The sequence below is a fragment of the Rhododendron vialii genome, chromosome 12a (genome assembly GCF_030253575.1).
Source record: "Rhododendron vialii isolate Sample 1 chromosome 12a, ASM3025357v1".
NCBI classification, from domain to species: Eukaryota; Viridiplantae; Streptophyta; class Magnoliopsida; order Ericales; family Ericaceae; genus Rhododendron; species Rhododendron vialii.
The window spans coordinates 10,838,726-10,857,987 of NC_080568.1; the positions used below are offsets into that span (position 1 = coordinate 10,838,726).

A 19,262-nucleotide genomic window follows, 5' to 3' on the forward strand; every position below is an offset into this window, starting at 1 on the left:
GCTCATTGAGTACTTTAATAATATGTAAGAGTATATTTTTTTTGAAATTTGAAAATGCACTGAAAATTGTAGGAGGGACATTTGAATTGGGACGGAGGGAGAATTAAGAATTTTGATAAGTGTACATTCCATTGGGGGAGGGAAAGAGGAATCCAACTAAAAATTGGATGAAACAAATACAGCCAATGGGTTAAGCCAGAATACCCTAAACGGGCAAAAGCCCAAACACCCATAAGGGCAAGGCCCAAAAGGGCCATGCCAAGCCCAGCCCTAAACCTAAACCTAACCCTAACTACACACCACTACCACCACCGTCACCACCTCCATGGCAGCAAAATGTCACCATCATCAATTTAGTCCTCACAAACGGTTGAGATCCAACTCTTGAGCTTCCATACGTCGCCGCGAACCACCACCACCCAAACCACCCCCGACAAAACCCTAGAGTGGCGCTGCCTAGAGGATTCTTTTTAGAGCGGGGGGGGGGGGGGGGGGTGTGTGTGTGTGTGTGTGTGTGTGTGTGTGTGTGTGGGGTGGTGGGCGGGTCTAAAAGACAAGTCAAAACTCAAAAGGAGTTTAACTCACATAAAAATTTTCTTGGGACAATTCCTTTTGCCGCAAAAATTAGAATCTGTACACCTTCCATGGACGGGAAAATTGTGAATGGGCCTTTTTATGGGTACAGAGGAGGTCGTAACCCTATGGGAATTTCACGTACCGCAAAACTCAAACTCTTGACCGCTCAGTAAAGAAAAAAGATTTTGGCTTATTGACATATATAGCTCCTGAGGGGATGCAGGAATTAGCAGTGTGAGGTGTACTAAATAGGGTATCTTAGGGCCAAATAAAATATGCTAGGGTATCTTAGGCCTATTTAGTACACCTCACACTGCTAATTCCTGCATCCCCTCAGGAACTATATATGTCAATAAGCCAAAATCTTTTTTCTTTACTGAGCGGTCAAGAGTTTGAGTTTTGCGGTGCGTGAAATTCCCATAGGGTTACGACCTCCTCTGTACCCATAAAAAGGCCCATTCACAATTTTCCCGTCCATGGAAGGTGTACAGATTCTAATTTTTGCGGCAAAAGGAATTGTCCCAAGAAAATTTTTATGTGAGTTAAACTCCTTTTGAGTTTTGACTTGTCTTTTAGACCCGCCCACCACCCCACACACACACACACACACACTCAATATTGAACGGAGAGAGTATTATATATTATTAAATATATACTTAATATGTCCTTGACGTGTAGTTAGACTCTTCTCCATTAATGGACAAAACATGTGCAAGTATTTAATACAGTACTTAGGTTGGCAGTGAGATTCAACACATGATTTATTAGTTGCTTTGATACTGTGATAAATTGTCAACGATAAACTCAAACTCATCTAAAAGCTTAAGTTATTCCCAAATATGTCACATGCAGTGGGGAAGACCTTACAATTTACGAACCTTGTCAAATTAACAACTGTAAAGTATCTCCAGCATACTCCTGAAACACCAGATATAATTTCTTTTAAGATTAATTCTAGTACCTTTTACATGTTCAAGCAGACACCTCGATCACTATCTCACTCTTCAAATTTTAATTCTCATCCTTGAAATTTTAGAAGATGAGTAGATCGTTAAAACGTGATTTGTATTTGAAAAATTCATTGGCGTACAAAATTAAGGCCCACATTCCGCTCACAGCCGGCCCAGGCACAAGGCCCACAAGGCCTGGGCCTTGAGCATCCCCAAGATGCTCAATTTTGGGGGCAAATCCTATTTTTTTTAGTATTTGGGTTGGGTAGGACTTTTTTAAGAAATGCTCAGTCCAAGTTTCAGAAGCAAGACCCAGTCTCTTGAGCATTGATACTGAGGCAATAAGACTTTCTACTTATAAAAGATTCTTTGTCTCCATTGTTTCCTTCAATTAGCAATGTGGGACTATTTCAACTAGCGATGTGGAACTATAGGTGGGAGGCTTTGTTTTGCAACTTGTTTGTCCCACATGATAGAGGAAAGGCTCAATTACCAAAGTGGATTTAATACTATAGTTTTGGATTTCTCTGACTGTTTTTTCTTTCCGTAAAAATTGTCAAGCGTTTAGGGCACAATTCTTAGAATAGGCCTTGGACACCCAAATACCTTGGGCCGGCCCTTATTTCCGCTAAGATTCTTACAATATTTTTTCCACTTTACGAGATAGGTCATTCTTTCACAATACTTCGCTTTTAATTCAAAAAATAAGTACTTAGTTGGTCGAACACAAAGGTAACAAAATACTAAAAAGGTAATATAGCATTAAAATTCAAAAAGTCTCTTGGAGTGCACTATAAAATTTCATTGGTTTTTTTTTTGTCAATCATAAAATTTCGTTGTTCAACATACAAAATGGGGTCCTAAGACAATCTTTTAATTGATAATAAATTTTAAAGTATCTATTGGAGATGTTCATAGATGGCGGGTTATAGCTCCCTTCACACCTGAATCGTTTCGTCTAAGTAGGAATGTTCTTTCGAATCTAAGAATACAATACATGATTACCATGAACAAATTAAATGGATCTGAGATCTTTAATTCTTTGGACACAATCTTTGAATGAGATCAATGATTCTTTACTTGATTGTGCCTTGAAATCCCACTCTGTAGCTCAGGATTATTCTAAGTACAAACCGAAAGTGACCTTTTAGAAAATTTTGTTATCTGTCTGATCAGAGAGGTTTGTGTGTGTGATGAATAAGAACAAAGAATAGTCATACCAAATGGAAAGAAGCTAATCCTTTTTCCCCTTTATGACTTGGCAAAAGGTCCATTTTCAATAGAATTTAGTACTCTTTAAGAAGGGGAATGGGTATAAAATAAAGTCAAGAGCTTGTGTGGAAAAGTTAAATTGTACTTCTACCCATTACATTTTCCTTTATTGAATTCCCTTGTGAGAGGCACTATCTAATATATTTCTACTTGTTTTTTTTTTTTGGCAATGAAGAGTGGTCCCCGGGTCAGCTTGTGCGCTCTCTCCAGCCCCCCATCAGCTTTTGCTAACCCAAATGATTTTTACACACGGAGAGGCCCCAAGGACTTTTTCGCAGTGCAGGGAGTCGAACCTGAAATCTCGGGATGGTAAGCCCCTCCGTCCTGGCTAATTAACCAAGTGCACTAGCCTTTGGGGTTTGTGGCCATTCCTTACTTTGGTGGACCACATCTTGAGCTTCAAATCAGGAATACTTGTGAATTTATTACTGTGATTCTTGTAGACAGTGAGAGTAGATACACATAACGATTGTACCAACCAAGTAATAGTTCATGATCAGAAGCATGAGGTTTTGCAGCGATTCTGTTGTGGACTTCATACCACGGAGCATCATAGTTTGTGAAGTACTGCAATGGTGGAACAAAGAAAATCACTTTATAGTGAAAACACGTTACCGAGTTTGTTCTGACTTTATTTGGGCCTCCCCATTTTTTCTTCCAAGATAAGTCGAGGTGAGATGTAGATTGGGTTTTTAAAAACTAGTATGAGTATTTAGGTTTACCAATATTATATCTAATTTCAGTAAAAGTGATTTAGTATTTTGTTAGGAACGATGAAATTTTAGAAATAGATAGTAGAGAGAGTATTTAGTCTCCTCATATTAGTTGATTTTTATTTTTTATTTTTTCATCTTTGCTTGGTAAACAAGAATCAGTAGCTTCTATATATAGTTTTATTTTTCTTTATTTCCTAGCTAGCACCTAGAGTTCCTCCTATATATTTATTATAAAATGAGTTGTAAAAGCTTTAAAATAGCAGGGTTGAGTTTTGAAAACATAAGGTTTTCTGTATACAACGTGTTTGTGAGTGTTATCCTAGTTCTTATTTCAATACGCTTCATCAAGGTACGAATAAGATAATCCGAACATCTGAGGTTAAAAAAAAAAGAAAAAAATTACAGCGAAACCAAAAGTCCACAGTAACTTTTACCTGAAGTTCATTGTAGGGTGGGTCCCACTAAATTATCCAATAAATAACTAGTAACTAGCTAGGCGCGCACCAAGCTTTGAAAGAATCCATAGAATTGTGTCAAAAAAGCTAAGCAAAATTCCTTTCAACTGTTTGAAATTCAATGGCGGATCGAGAAGAGGATTATACCAAGCTGCTTTTCAGTTTAGCTTATGATTAACCTATAACCGTCCATGGAAATTAATCAAGAGTAGCTAACCCCCATATTTCACTAAAAACAATGTCATTGACCAATGCACTTTGAGAAAAAAGTAGTAGTATTACGGTGATCTCATCATTTTAGTAGCAACAGTTGCATTTTGAACGACACTAGCTAGCTAATTAATGAGTTCAATTATGTTCACCCCTTTTTAAAGGTGGGCGAACATTTACCCGCCATGTTCCCGGTCAATAGAATATCAGTAAGTGTTTTGATAAAATCAGTTATATATTTTCATTTAGAAGTTAATTTACAAGAATCTGAAATGAAAATAGTGTGATTTAAATAAGCAGTTGCCGATAATCGATTACGTTGATTTGTTTTTTTCAAGATTGGTTAAAATGTCACGTTCTAAGAGATGAATTGTTTTGATCATCACAATTGGACTGGGAACATGGTGGGTAAAGTTCACCTACCTTAAAAAGTGGGTAAACAAAATTGAACTCCTAATTAACCACATAACATGAAACTAGATTCGTCTGAATTTGTTGAATTTGTCATTTCGTTTGAAATAGAGATATGTATATCTTGACAATGAATGAATGAATGAAAATGGAAGAAAGGGAATTGAACGCCCTCTTTTTCTTTCTTTCATTGATGGACAAATCACTCCTGGAAAGAACAGGTTTGAAATCACGATCAATTTCTTTTTCAAATCCTACTGCAGCTGCACAAGCCCTTTTCGCGTGTCAGAAATGACATACGAATAAGAAGAATGCTAGAACAAAATGAGAGGCAGCTAACCAACTTCTAGGAGTGTTCCGACTTCAACGGCGAAGTTTGAGAAATGTCAAGTTTCTCCTAAAAATTGAGAAGTTAAGATCATGTCAAATTGTTTTACGAAACAAAAAAGGAAAAAAAGAAACAATGCTTGAAGGATGACTGATTGGCCATTTTTAGCATATTCAATTCTAGTACGTAATTGAGACATTCAATTACTACAAGCCTTCTCTCTCATGAGCTAACTTTTTGGTTTAAAAGGCGACCAATCGAGACCAATTTTTAAGTAGAGAGAGAAGAGAAGGGCTTACCAATCAAATGGAGAGATCAATTCACGAAACTATTTTAAAATTGGAAAGGAGCCTAAATAGATTTACAAGGAAGATTAAAAAGAAAAAAACAGTACTTTTTCCGAGTTTGGGATAAAGGCGGTAAAATTAAGAAAACAAAGATAAGGGAGGTTTCTTTATTTCTTTATTTATTTATTTATTTATTAACCATCCTTTGATATTCGGAACCAGAACTCTATTTTAATTTTAATCAAGGATGCTCGTAAGCGGTGGATAGTGGTGTTGTGTTGGGAGTAAAATTTAGAGGGCTGGGTAAGTACTGCAGAGTGCTTTTAATTAACTTGGAAAAAAATTGCTGAGATCGATGGAGGAGGATGATATTGCTGAGAGGAAGGATGGTCATGAGATTAATTGCTGAGATGAGAGGGAGGATGGTGAGTGTGCATGATGTTATCACTCTAGAAAGAACAATGCTAGCTAGCTTCGTAGCACCGGGCTTTTTTTCTTTGTCAAGCGGTAGGAGAAGAATTCTTACAACTGGACACCCCGTATATCATTTATACGAGATTTGCACGATAAATATATCAAAACAATATAGAAACACCTAAGAAACAACTCCATATATACCGGGAACCAAATAAATCTACAGGCAGGGTCTTCCAATAGAAACCAATAATAAAAAAAAAAACCAATAATAAAAAAACACCAATAATAAAAATCTCTTATACAGAACGAAAAAATATTTCTTGACTATGATAAGATTTGACTCTTAATTTCTCAGTAAAACATTTACGAAGTTAGCCTACTACACTGGAAATATATTCAGTGTCCCCAAAAACACTGCCATATAAGGCACCTCATGGCGGTCTCGTAAGAGCAGGGCTTCGTTTGGAGGACTCAAAACCCCACGGTCTCCAATAAATTAACGATCTCTCCTTCTACACTAGCCCTAGGTGATCACAGCCTCTGGCTTTAAAGCTTGGAAAAATTTGCTGAGAATGTAGAGATTCGAGAGAATATGGAAAGTATAGTCCAGTAATATATATATAAAATAAGCACGACTTGGTATTTACTGGCATTAATTTGGGAAAGTGAATCCAACTTTACATACTTTATTTATCTGCCTTTTGGCTAATAATGTGAATTATGCTTTATTTAAATGCAATGAGTACAAAAAAACATATATTCCATAACAAAAAAAATGATATGGAAATATATTGTGAAAAGGTGTTCAAAGTTCATTTATTTTGCGGATCCAAAACAAAAAAAAATCATTTATTTTAGTGGCTAAAGATATGTTACCCGTACAATTAATTAAACACCTAAAAAAACACCCAAAATCTCAATCTCACAGTTCCCGATCAAATTTTTATGATTCGAACCGTTCAATATGTGGAGAATGTGATTTTAAGGGTGCCCGTTAGAAATTAACAAAAACTATGACCGGGAAGTGCTTGTTTGGAGTAGTTTTTAATTGAACCGTTCAATGTGTGGAGAATGTGATTTTAAGAGCGCCCATTAGAAATTTACAAAAACTATGACCGGAAAGTGCTTGTTTTGAGCAGTTTTTAATTGAACCGTTTATCAAATTTAAGCTAAAAACTGCTCAGATCAAGCCATCCCCTGTCTGTTTTTTGCTAATTTTTCGCGCATACCCTTAAATTCACGTTCTGATCACATTGAGTGACTCGAATCTTTAAAATTGATCAAGAATTATGAAATATTTTTTTAGGTGTCTGCTACTATTATATAAGCACTTAAAGATGACTACGGACGAAACGTCATGCCAGCGTGGGACTGATGTCATTATGAAACCCACAAACTAATGGCTTTTTGGTGGGTTAATGGGGGTAGTGGGGGTGGTGCTCATGCTATCATCAAACCATCGAATCGGAGACTATAAAAATAACACAAACATGATTGAGCAAATTAATTAAAAGGAAAGGAGAGAGAGAGAGAGAGAGAGAGAGAGAGAGAGAGAGAGAGAGAGAGAGAGAGAGAGAGAGAGAGAGAGAAATGGGGACCATAGTAGCCATGCGTGTGACACTGTGACCACCAAAAGTGTCCAAAAGACCCTTCTGAAAAATTCATGTCTAAGCTTCCTCATGCCCTAAAGCAAACTAGAGTAGTACCAGCACAGAGAGAGAGAGAGAGAGAGAGAGAGAGAGAGAGAGAGGACTGACCAGAACATGGGGGTAATAGAGGATTACCGTACCAAATAAAGAGTTGGATGAGGAGCAAGAAAACATATTGGATATGAAAACTTTGAGTTTGTTGGGGTACTATTTTGAGTTTCACATTTTTGTTTGATGAAAACTTTGAGTTTCACTTGCTCAAGTGGTATCTGTCTCGAAATTTTTGTACCAATGAACTTTCGACCATACAATGTGATGAAAATCATTCCATTTTACTTTTTCCAATATATTGCATTTACATTGTTATAGTAATATTTTTTAGATTGGTCAATACTCTTTCCCGAAAGATTTAACTCATTAAATGTTGTAAAAGAAATTGTTAGATGGCAACTCTTTTAAAAGCTTAAATGGTTTTTTTTTTCTCGGCAAACGAACGATTTTATAAATCTCGAAGGGGTACATCGAAGGGACTACATCTTTGATCAACAAGCCAAGATACAACAGAACAACCATAAACAAACAACCAAAAAACATCTCCAACAAACGGTTGGATGATGTCCCTAAGGAAAAGGCTACAGTTTTACTTTCCGAATACCATCTAGGAACACCTTAAAATCCTCCACCGTATACACTTTGATATCAAAATTTACCTTCATCCACATTGCGACCTTTGTTTTAACTAAATCCCCCACCTCCCAAGCCCGAGTTGATGCGTTGTTGAACACGTATTCGTTTCGAACCAGCCACACAGACCACATAGTAGCATAAAAGCACGCTTCCCATAGATACCTCTCCAGATTGTGGAATCCATGAGCAAACCACCATGTAGCTAAGTCTAGGACCGTATATGGACATACCCACTGAACGTTCCACCACTCCAAAATTCCCGACCACACAGCCCAAGAAAATCTGCAATGAAGAAACAAGTGTTGATTTGTTTCAAGGTGCTCGGAACAGAGAGGACAGAGGGCTTGTTGAATTTCGCTAATCAAATTTCTGTTTAGGAGTAGAGATTTGGACGCCACTTTCTCCTTAATAGCCATCCACACAAAGATTTCAACTTTTGGAGGACTTAAAGTTTTTCCACAGAGAACCTAAGAAAGCATTATTTGAATGGGCAGTGAGTTCCCATTGTTCGTACGCTGATTTCACAGAAAAGTTTCCGTTCACCGCCCATCTCCACTGTAAAAGGTTAGGCTTGGTTGGGTTTAGAATCACACCCTGAAGTTTCCGCTTCAAATTCTCCATTTCTTGCTTCTCCCTTCCAAAAGGATTTCTCCTAAATAGCAGCTCCCAACATCCCCCATTCACGTCACCCCGCATGTTACACACCTTCGCCTCCCGTTGAGTAGATAAGGCGAATAATCTGGGATATTCCTCTTTGAAAGGCTTTTCTCCCAATCAGGTATGTTCCCAAAAGACAGTGGCGTTACCTGAATTCACTTGAACTCTAAAGCTGTCTCGAATAGAGTAACCCAAGTGAGATGATGGATTCTCCAATGAGCATATATCCGCCCAAACTTTCGAGATTGATCCTAATCCATGCGCATATGGCAGCCAACAATTTGAGTCCATTCCATATTTACCGACGACGACTTTCACCCAAAGTGCCTCTTTATCTTTACCAAATCTCCACCACCACTTGGCCAAGAGGGCTTGATTCTGCTGTAACATTCTCTTCACCCCTAGACCTCCACTATCTTTCCTCCTGTCCCAACTAACTAAGTGTATTTTCCTTCTATCAATAGAATCGCCCCAGAAAAATTGACGCTGCATTTTCTCCAGCTTTTTCGCTACTGCAACCGGCATTTTAAATATAAAAGCTTAAATTGTTGAACATAATATGTATATATAGTGTATGTGTTATTCATGGGTTTAGATTTTTCTCTCCGAGATAAAACATGGAAGATTAAAGAGTTATCGCGAGAACCGTTACAAGCAACTCATTATTAAAAACTTAAAAAGTTGTTAATTAGATAAAAAATGACTACTACAGTACTAGTATATTACTACTAATAACTCCACATAAAGGAACACAGTAACACACTATTCACTAATGAATATGTATGTCTCCCCAAGGTAATAGTGTGGTTCACTTTCTTCCTTTCACGCACACACACTTACCAATTACCATAATGGTGCAAAAAAGGGTTAAACAAAGGTTAGTAGGATTGATGATTTTTGTTCTACTTTTTGCAGCCAAGCTTCTTATTAACCGTGTAATTACCCCTGACCCACCTGGTCAAGTCATTTCAGCTAAACTCTCTCTCTCTCTCTCTCTCTCTCTCTCTCTCTCTCTCCATATATAAAACGTAGCATGGGTTAGAGGGAGGGTTACAGACGGATTAGGGCCAACCAACCACTAGCAGCAGAAACTGTAACACGTCAGAAGCAATTGGAAAACGCTCCTTCTTTCTATGGCCTTATTTAAATGGAAAAAGGAAACTCGTTCTACAAACCAATTTAACTACTAAAAGTTTCTTTTTGAAAAATGATTTTCACATTCCATTTTTATTTATTTATTATAGCACTCATATTGAACTACTTGTGCTAATTTTACAACACATGCAATCCACACATTAATTGGAAACCAAAAGAGAAGAAGAAGTTTGGAATGAAAAGTTCTACTCCCTTCATCCCAAAATGAATGACAATTTTTGAAACTCGTATCATTTTTCATCATTTATATCTTTCAATCTATAATATTTTTCATAAGTTTGAAAATTTTGTATAATAGAATTAATCGAGAACTATCAAACAAGATTCATATTGTATATTTTTTGAGATTCATATTGAAAGATATAAGGAATTGAAATTGGCACGAATATCAAAAATTGACTTTTAATTTGGGACGAAGGGAGTAACACATAACACAATATAGTCAAATAGATTCTGCCAAAAAATTTGTGAAATCAACAGACCGATCATATAGGTCAATCAAGTAAGAAAACAAAATATTTTTGTTCTGAAATGATAAATCTATGAAAAATGTTAATTAATCACTATGTACATCTGAAATTACAATAAATCAAAAATTTTTTTTGCTCGGCTACAATAAATCATTTAACACGAGGTAAGAAGTATCCAAAAAGGATAAACACTACGACACATTCAAAAATAAAAATAAAATAAAATAATAGTAAACAAGCGATACGTAATAGAGGGGTGGCATTTTGTTATTTTTGATCGCTAAAAATATTGCACACTATTGAAGCATCTTGAGGCTTATTATATTAGCCAAGTACACTAGATAAGTAGAACTAGGGTTTTTATTATTTTGGTTGGGAAGAGGTAGTATTATGCTGTAACGAATCAGTAAATGTCATGAATATTTGCAACTGAAATCGAGGAACTTCAATATAGAAAAAGAACTTATGTACATTTTAGAGAGAGAGAGAGAGAGAGAGAAGTTAGGATGGAGTGCGTTCCAAGACATAATGATTACATGGGTCTTGGGCTAAGCGGAAAGGGGTGGCGTGGAAATAGCGGGAGAGAGAGAGAGAGAGAGAGAGAGAGAGAGAGGAGACGAGACTCACGAGGGGTACCAAAGGCAAAGCAAGGTTAAAAACCTCTTTTTATCATGATACTCCTGCATCACACATTCTCTCTCTATATCTCTTTTTCACTGCTTTTATATTGTCTTTTGTCGGTCGACAATCTGTGTGTTGTGTGTTCACTCTGTTGTGTTTGTGTTTCCCCATCCTCTCTCTCTCTCTCTCTCTCTCTCTCTCTCTATATATATATATATATATATATATATATATGCATATGTGTATGTATCTCTCTCTCCTACTGCCGCACTAACTAAGTGGTAATGGTAGACTTGGAACCAATCTCAGAAAGCGACGATACTCTTAAGTTTTAAGTATTTTCTTATGCATAAAAAAAGACCTCATTTTCTTTGAGATTTTGATTCTAGCAATCCAAAATTTAGCGTCGGTGCTCCAAAATATGAAATTTTGGTACTCCGCTTGTTTAGAACTTGATTTTGTCACTCCATTTTTTGGAGCACTGACATAAATTTTTGAAACGTCAAAATCAATATTCTTTATTTAGAGCACTTGAATCCAGAGACACAACATTAATCACAGGGAAAAAAAAGAACCATCGATAAATTTAGTGAATTTTTCCATTGACAACTTTTTCGGTAGCTCTTTTTATGATCTACTTTCTGCATTTTTATAATTTAAAATGGTAGAAATCACACTCATTTTACACATTCATATGGGTATGTACTTTACACATACTGCACATATTCAGTATGTAAAAATGGGTATAATTCTAACATTACTCTTTCATAATTATGGTTGCTACCGATACAATAGTTCTAACTTCGAAGGATACAACAGCAACTACTGATCAGAGTGCACCAAGGATGAACTAAATTTAAAAATTGAACATAATTTCATAACATTATTAGACAAATGACTATTTAATGAAATCCTATAGTATCTATATAAAAATTCATAACATTATTAGTGTATATTATATGGTACAAGCTCAAATGAAAGTGTATTATTGTGACATTTTCTACGGTTTTGCTAACCTCCACCCATTAGGTGCAAGATAATATACACATAATTTCAATCAAGTTTGAATATCAATGCATATTTCACAGATATGAAGACCCTTTTACAAATATCAATACACTTTTTTGGATATCAATACACATTTACCTATTACTATCTTATATCTTTGAGACGAATGTTAGAATAATTCCATTTTCTATTTTAACGGGATCAATTACCAAAACAATTGTATCAGCCCATCCAGTACTCTCTTTTGACGAATGTGGTAATATATTTGTATGTCTGCGGAATTATTCCTGTAGAAATTAATGGTCAAAAAGAATGCCGTAAGAAGAAAGGAAAGTTGACCCAAACAAAGGTGAGCCAAACAGTACTTAAAACACCCTATATATATTAATATATTACGGGGGGTGGGGTGGGGTGGGGTGGGGTGGGAGAAGTGCTGTGTTGAAGCTTCACCACTACTCCTATATATTAAGGTCCCCAAGAGAAAACAAAAAGATATACTACTACTACCCAACACTTTCACAAGATAGAGAAAAGGGAAGCTAACTAGTAGTTCGATAAGTGGAAGGCAAAGAGCAAACACTCTCTTCCATCCTAAATCAAAACCAAAAGAGGTCTGTCTTTATTCACTTTCATTCCTCCTTCCTTCCTTCCTTCCTTTTATCTCCTTGGCAGCAGATCGAGCAGAGGAAGAAGAAGAATTATTAGCCCAACTCCTTTCACCCTTTTCTCTTCATATATGTTCCCCCCTTTTCGTGAAACAAACATGAGATGATTTAGGACTCAACCCGAAAGCCCTTGAATCCCAGTCCCTTTTGGTATATCCCGATACAAACGCAGTATCGGCTCCAGGAATTTTTCAAGCCCTCACACCATCACATCGACAACTATTTTATTGAGTTGTTCATCAATTTAGGGTTGTTTTCCCCTAGGCGATTAGCTAAGTGACCTACAGAGAGAGAGAGAGAGAGAGAGAGAGGGAAGGGAAAGTGAATTTTGGGGTGCATAGAGATGATGTGTGGAAAACAGGAAGAAGAACAAGGGGACTACTCTCAAAACATCCACAACCAACAAAATTACCAAGAACAATTCCTAGTCCAACAACAACACATGCAACAACAACAACAACAGCAGCAGCAGCAGCAGCAAAACACTGCAAGTGATGCGTACATAGGTGATCTCTACCCGTTCCTACCATGGACCCTCCCTCCGGTCCACTCCTTCAACCCGGCCCGCGAACCCGACCCGTTCCTCCTCCCTCCTCAGCCCTACGGGGGTTTGCTGTTCAACAACAGGAGATCGTCTCAACCGCCTCTCCAGTTCTCGTACGACGGTCTGATATCAGAGTCGCTCGGCCACGTGGTTCAGCACCCCGGCTCGGCTCCGTTCGGGCTTCAGGCCGAGCTGGGTAAGATGACCGCTCAGGAAATCATGGATGCTAAGGCCCTTGCGGCTTCTAAGAGCCATAGCGAAGCCGAGCGGCGGCGTAGAGAGAGGATCAATAATCACCTTGCTAAGCTGCGCAGCTTGCTTCCAAGCACCACGAAAGTAAGTTGTAGGAAACGAACGTATTGCATAATTATGTGGATTAAATTTTACTCATAAGAAAAATTATTCAATTCTTTTGATGAGGTCGCGATATTTTTGAATAGTTCTTCAAAAACAAATGGGTGTTGGAATTTTTTTTTGAAATAAAAGGACTATAGGATACATGATATTGCATGTGAATTATTCAAAAACACTGAGCATATGTATTGCTGCAAAAATATTGAAGTTTTGTTTATATTGGATTCATCCTATTGCATGTGAATTATTCATCCACAAGAATATCGATCAGTATATGTCGTAGGGTTGTGAGTGAAGGAGTTGAGTCGCGAGTCGGATAATGAGTTTTAAAAATATGTTCGAACTTAGATTCTTTATAAGATTCGAGACGAGATCTCAAACCGCGGTTTGTTTGTTGAGTAGATCATGAGCTGTTAAGCTATATTTTTATTTGAACTTGCATAAACACATATAGTACTTCACAGTAAGTTTTGGGTTTGGAAACTTAATTTATTTGTGTTAACATTCCTAGTTATAAAATTGTTCAGGCTGTGCATACAAACTTACATTCTAAATTTCCATGGAACAACCGAACAGTTTAAACTCTTACACTAGTTTGTTGTTAGTCATCTAATACGGTCTGAGAACATATAATAGATCTTGCAGGGACGAAACCTTATCGTGTACTTGGTAATTAAAATTAATTATAGCACCTGACAATGTAAACAATAAAAATTATGTCGCGCGCTCACTAAAAATTTAAAGTCTTAAAGTTTTTAAGTTGGTTTGTTTATGTTGTCCATGGTTCGCAGATGCCAACCGTGTTTTTGTTTTTAAAGTCTTGTGTGGCATATGATTGTCGGGAACGAAGGTGTCAACTTGGTTGGGATGCTTTGTCTCACTTTATCATGTTGTACTGTATCCTTACTCTTCTTTTATCTTTGTAAATTCCATCTTCAAAGATAAATAAAATCTTTTAACCGATAAAAAAAAAAAAAAAAAAACAATTGATCAACAGAAATCTAAATGTGCAGTGGGCTTTTCAATCTACATGGTCGGTTCACTTTCTAATGTTAATTTGGATATACCAGTTTGGTTTCTTTTTATGTGGTTCGATACATATTCTGAGGTTTGTGGTAGTTCCGAGGAGAAAAAGGGGGAAAACGGGGGAAAAAAAGGCGATCAAGAGAGAAGCGTAAATGTCGCCTCTTTGACAAGATAAAGAGAAACCAAGCAGCAGTTGAAAAGCTTCCCCATGGAAAATTCTTGCCGGATTTTTGCACCTCAAAAATCTGTAAAAAGAAAAATAAAGGGAAGAGACAAACAAAGCATTCTTGTCAGTAAGCTACCTCTCTATGTATATCCCCCATGCCTACAAAACTATCCCATTAAAAAACACCAACTTTTGATCTATAAATATCCCTTCTCTTCTTTTCACACAGCAACAGAATATTCTCCTTATTATAGACCTATATATTTGTCTCAATGCTTCTTTTTTTCTTTTCATAATAGGGTATCAGGATTAGTTTATGCATACCGTGTCTAATTCAGGAACTTTGAAGTTAATAACTGGGCAAATCTCAAGTGACTCATGACAGTTGTAGCAATGGCGATAGTTGAGATTTAGCTCAGGAGTGACAAAAAAGCATAGAAATTAATGTTCTGCATACAATACATTATATAGAATAGATAATTATTTTGGTTGAAAACTTATTGGGCATAATTTATTTATTTTTATTGAGCTATATGATTTGGTTACTTATAAATTTAAGTGAATTTTCATTATTTGAGACTTATACGAACAATTCAACGCAGACATTATATGCAAAAAAGGTATAAAATTATAGTGTATTTTTTTGAACCGAGAGGGTTCGTTTGAATCCTTTTTTTTTTAACAACAATTTTTTTTATTAATATTGAAATTGTTACAAGACTAATATGAGTGAGGAAATGACATCATACTCAAATAGCATTCATCTACCCAATTCGAGACCTAAATCCTACATTTGGCAAGAAGCTAAAACAAGGACACTCATTGGGCCGAAACCCGCCTAAAAGGTCAAAACCCAAACACGTAAAAGTCAAAAAACCTAGATAAAACAATGGCTGGTGCTGCTGCGTGCTCGCAACTGATAGTGGAGTTGAACTTGCAAACTTGGAGAGATAAGTCACTTATTTGTTGTTATGTTTCCCTCAACCAACCCCATGCATGGGATTATGTAGTCTAAATGTTAATTTAGGGTTTTCAATCTTGATAAAATAGTACTACTAATTAGCTTCGTTTTTATTTTACTCCTTGTATAACTTGAACATTTTTTTTTGCTCGGCAAAAGGTACTTGAACATTGGAACTATTACTGGATATATATACCGAATTTTAAGCTATATCTCTTGATGAACATATTGCTCTGGTTGACAAAACTGAGATTTCCCACGACGTGCTATTTTGACTTTCCGGTTAAACTGTGTTCCTTTGCCATTGCCCTTGTTGAAAATCAATCTTTGCTAACATCTTACATAAAATAATTCATTGGATGAATGTGGCAGTACCATGCATTTTGAAACCAAGAGCTAGCTGCAAGCTTGCAACAATGGGTGTTTTAATTTTAAACCCCATTCTGTCCAATGCCTTTTAGATACTTGACAAGGCAAATGGGGTCCTTTTTGGGCCTATTGCGATATCAGATAAACGTGATATATTTTTGGCAAGGTTAATTACTTCAAAGAATCGGGCCTATTGCGATATCAGATAAATGTGATTTTTGACAAGGTTAATTATTTTAAAGAATCTATAAATGGAAAGTCTTGATAGTTGAAGTAGGCCTTCAAAGGATCCACATTTGCCTCAAAAAGACCGTTCAGACCCTGAAGATGATCCTGATCGACCTTTTTAATTTATTTAAATATATTGCTGAATAAGTCAAATCAATCTATTTGATATGTGCAACATACTCTTTCTAATTACAAAGCTTTTTGATAGATGACATTAAAAGCCATAATGGTGAATGTCCTCATTTGCATTTGATATGGAAATAGTACTACACACGGCTACATCAACTTATGTATGAGCATTATTCAGGAAAATACTGTTACATAGAACATTTTACTCAAATGCAAAACTTGACCTAAAAAAAAAATGTTGTCGTCACCATAGAACATACTAAATAGAGCATTTGAGAATTACTAATACTTAGAATATACAGCACCTAATTTGATCACCCCAAAAAAAAAAAAAAAAAAAAAAAAAAACATCATTGAGCTTGCTGTATGTCTGAGATTTAGTTGAATTCATATGTGAATAAAACTTGGTTTCCATTTATGATTGTGTTATGAGTTTGTTATGCTTGTGAATCAGACCGACAAAGCTTCATTGCTAGCAGAAGTGATCCAACACGTGAAGGAGCTGAAACGCCAAACCTCCCTCATTGCCGAGACGAGTCCTGTCCCCACCGAGTGCGACGAGCTAACTGTCGACACCTCTGACGAGGACGGAAGGTTTGTGATCAAAGCATCACTGTGTTGTGAAGACAGGTCTGATCTCCTGCCTGACCTAATAAAAACACTAAAAGCCCTGAGGCTTAGAACACTTAAAGCCGAGATCACGACGCTCGGCGGGCGCGTGAGGAATGTGCTTTTCATTACTGGGGAAGAAGAAGAAGAATCCAACAGTGGGGACAATCATCAACAACAGCAACAACAATACTCGATAAGCGAAATTCAAGAAGCACTTAAAGCTGTGATGGAGAAAACAAATGGGGATGATTCTCCTTCTGGGAGTGTTAAGAGGCAAAGGACTAATGTGAATATCATTGAACACAGGTCTCTTTGAATTTCCTGTGATCATTTCTCTACCTTAATTATCTTCTTCTTCTTCTTTTTTTTTTTATTTTTATTTGTTTTATTTTTTGTGGTGTGTTTTATGCGTGTGGTGTGGTCTATTTTATATCTACAGACTGGGATATGGTGGTGTGTGCATGGTTCTGTAATAGTAGTATGTTTTTTCATTACTCGTGGAAAATACAATATGGAGGGGGTTTAACAGTTAAGTTTGAAGTTTAAGGGGTGTAACTGTAACTTCTCTATTAAATGAAGTTACAACATGACTTCTCGTGTACTGGGCAAGTGGGCATGTCTATTTTGGACAATATTTGTCTTGCAAATGGAGAATCACCTCATCCCACTTGACTTGACTTTTGACTTTTTGTTCTGGTCTTATTATGAAAATATTATCATAGGAAGGACTTGACTCTCGATCATTTTATGTTAAATTCCTAACAGAAACGTGAAGTCTGTTCCAGGTTTCTTGTGCTTTGGTTTGCCGTCAATGCTTCCGATGAGAGAGAGAGAGAGAGAGAGAGAGTGTGTGTGTGTGTGTACTTTTAGTTCCAAGTTACAGTGGGTTAAAAAACGGGGCAAAAATCTTTTTCGTGAGGAGAGAAACCTAAGATCAAGTCCTAAACATGGAAAACGTTGGACTTTTGATTGCTTCCTTTAATTGCTCCGTTTGGACGCAGACATAAGAGTTCGGGGGGTGGGGGTTGTTTTAATTCTAGTACTTACAACTGCATGTACATCTCTCTCATATTCCACACCTGAATCCCCAAGGTTAATGCTGTGATTGGAGAAAACAAAAGAGAATTAAATTCGTTTTCACCACCATGATCACTGCCTCCACCTGATCCAGTATTCAGTGAGACAAAAGTCATGGGGGGGAGAAAGAAAAAACCTGGGTAAAGCAAGCATGCAGGTTGATAATGAAGAGAGAGAGAGAGAGAGAGAGAGAGGTGTAGGTACGTGGTGGCGTCATTGTGTCTTTTAACACACTAACAGAATTTTCACCCCTTCTTCTTCTTGGTTTCCTCTTTTCCTTTTTTCTAATTTGGGTACGTACGTTGTACTACTTACTTGACAGGTTATTCATTGCTCCAACCGAACAATCCCTACCTAGCCTTCTTCCTTATTGTAATTATTGTGCATATGTATCTGTGGTGGGGATTTAACACCAAAATTAAGAACCGATCAACTGAATTTGCATGGCAAACAAAAAAATAGTAGTAATCGAAACACTTGGATGTTGGAGTATATATTCTACGACTAAAATTGCAATACGAGACGAGAGAGATACTTAATTGCATGACACTTTCGGATGGGTTAAAGATCTCCTTCTTCTTTTGATCCTACGTGGTGCACATGTTTTTCTTTCTATCTACTAGTTTATCAGCCGCAGACCTGGCCGGTCTAAAACTGGTGGACAACGCCCTATGTCATTTCAACATTTTATGGTACACTTAGGAGTTAGGATATTGAGGTTTATTAATTTTGATTTTACGAACATCTTTTCTAATCTTGAGGGAGTTTGGATTAGATAGACCTTTTTCGTAGAGGCGTAGCGACACAACCAACACTATGCCAGAAGCAAAATACCGGTGTCAAAACTATTACAAAATGACATAAAGATCACGGTCCAAGAATTAAGAAGATCTCACTTTGAGAGTATGATTGAATAAAGGTTTTCCAAAAATTGAGATTATTTCTCTTTGAACAACCACGGTTTTACAATAAAACCTCGATTTTCCAAAAATTGAGATTATTTCTTTCTAAACAACCACGGTTTTACAATAAAACTAAGATGTTAAGCTTTTAAAGGTCATAGTTTTGTCGTTTTTAATCACGGTTTTCACTTTTTTAGTTACGATTTTTATGAATTTTAATCACGATTCTATCATGTGATTAAAAGACAGGGACTTTTAGTTATACCTTGATAGAACACGATTTTGACTGCAAAATTAAAAGTGAAAGACCATACTAGATGACCGAGATCTTTATCTATTTTTTAATAGTTCGAACACTCT

The 19,262-nt window shown here is 36.7% G+C and overlaps 1 protein-coding gene across 1 annotated transcript; it reads left to right on the forward strand.

Moving 5' to 3' along the window:
* The first annotated feature begins 12,304 nt into the window (after positions 1-12,304).
* Positions 12,305-17,658, forward strand: LOC131311728 (transcription factor bHLH30-like). Its single transcript, XM_058339290.1, has 2 exons — positions 12,305-13,414; positions 16,766-17,658. Exons 1-2 carry the CDS (start codon positions 12,878-12,880, stop codon positions 17,237-17,239), a joined length of 1,011 nt encoding a protein of 336 aa, XP_058195273.1. The 5' UTR covers positions 12,305-12,877; the 3' UTR covers positions 17,240-17,658.
* Positions 17,659-19,262: the final 1,604 nt, after the last annotated feature.

Bases quoted from the DNA above. Each gene is read 5' to 3' on its own strand.
- LOC131311728 (XM_058339290.1), top strand. From the start codon at position 12,878: ATGATGTGTGGAAAACAGGAAGAAGAACAAGGGGACTACTCTCAAAAC. The intron at 13,415-16,765 runs GTAAGTTGTAGG...CTTGTGAATCAG, and splicing joins TGCTTCCAAGCACCACGAAA to ACCGACAAAGCTTCATTGCT.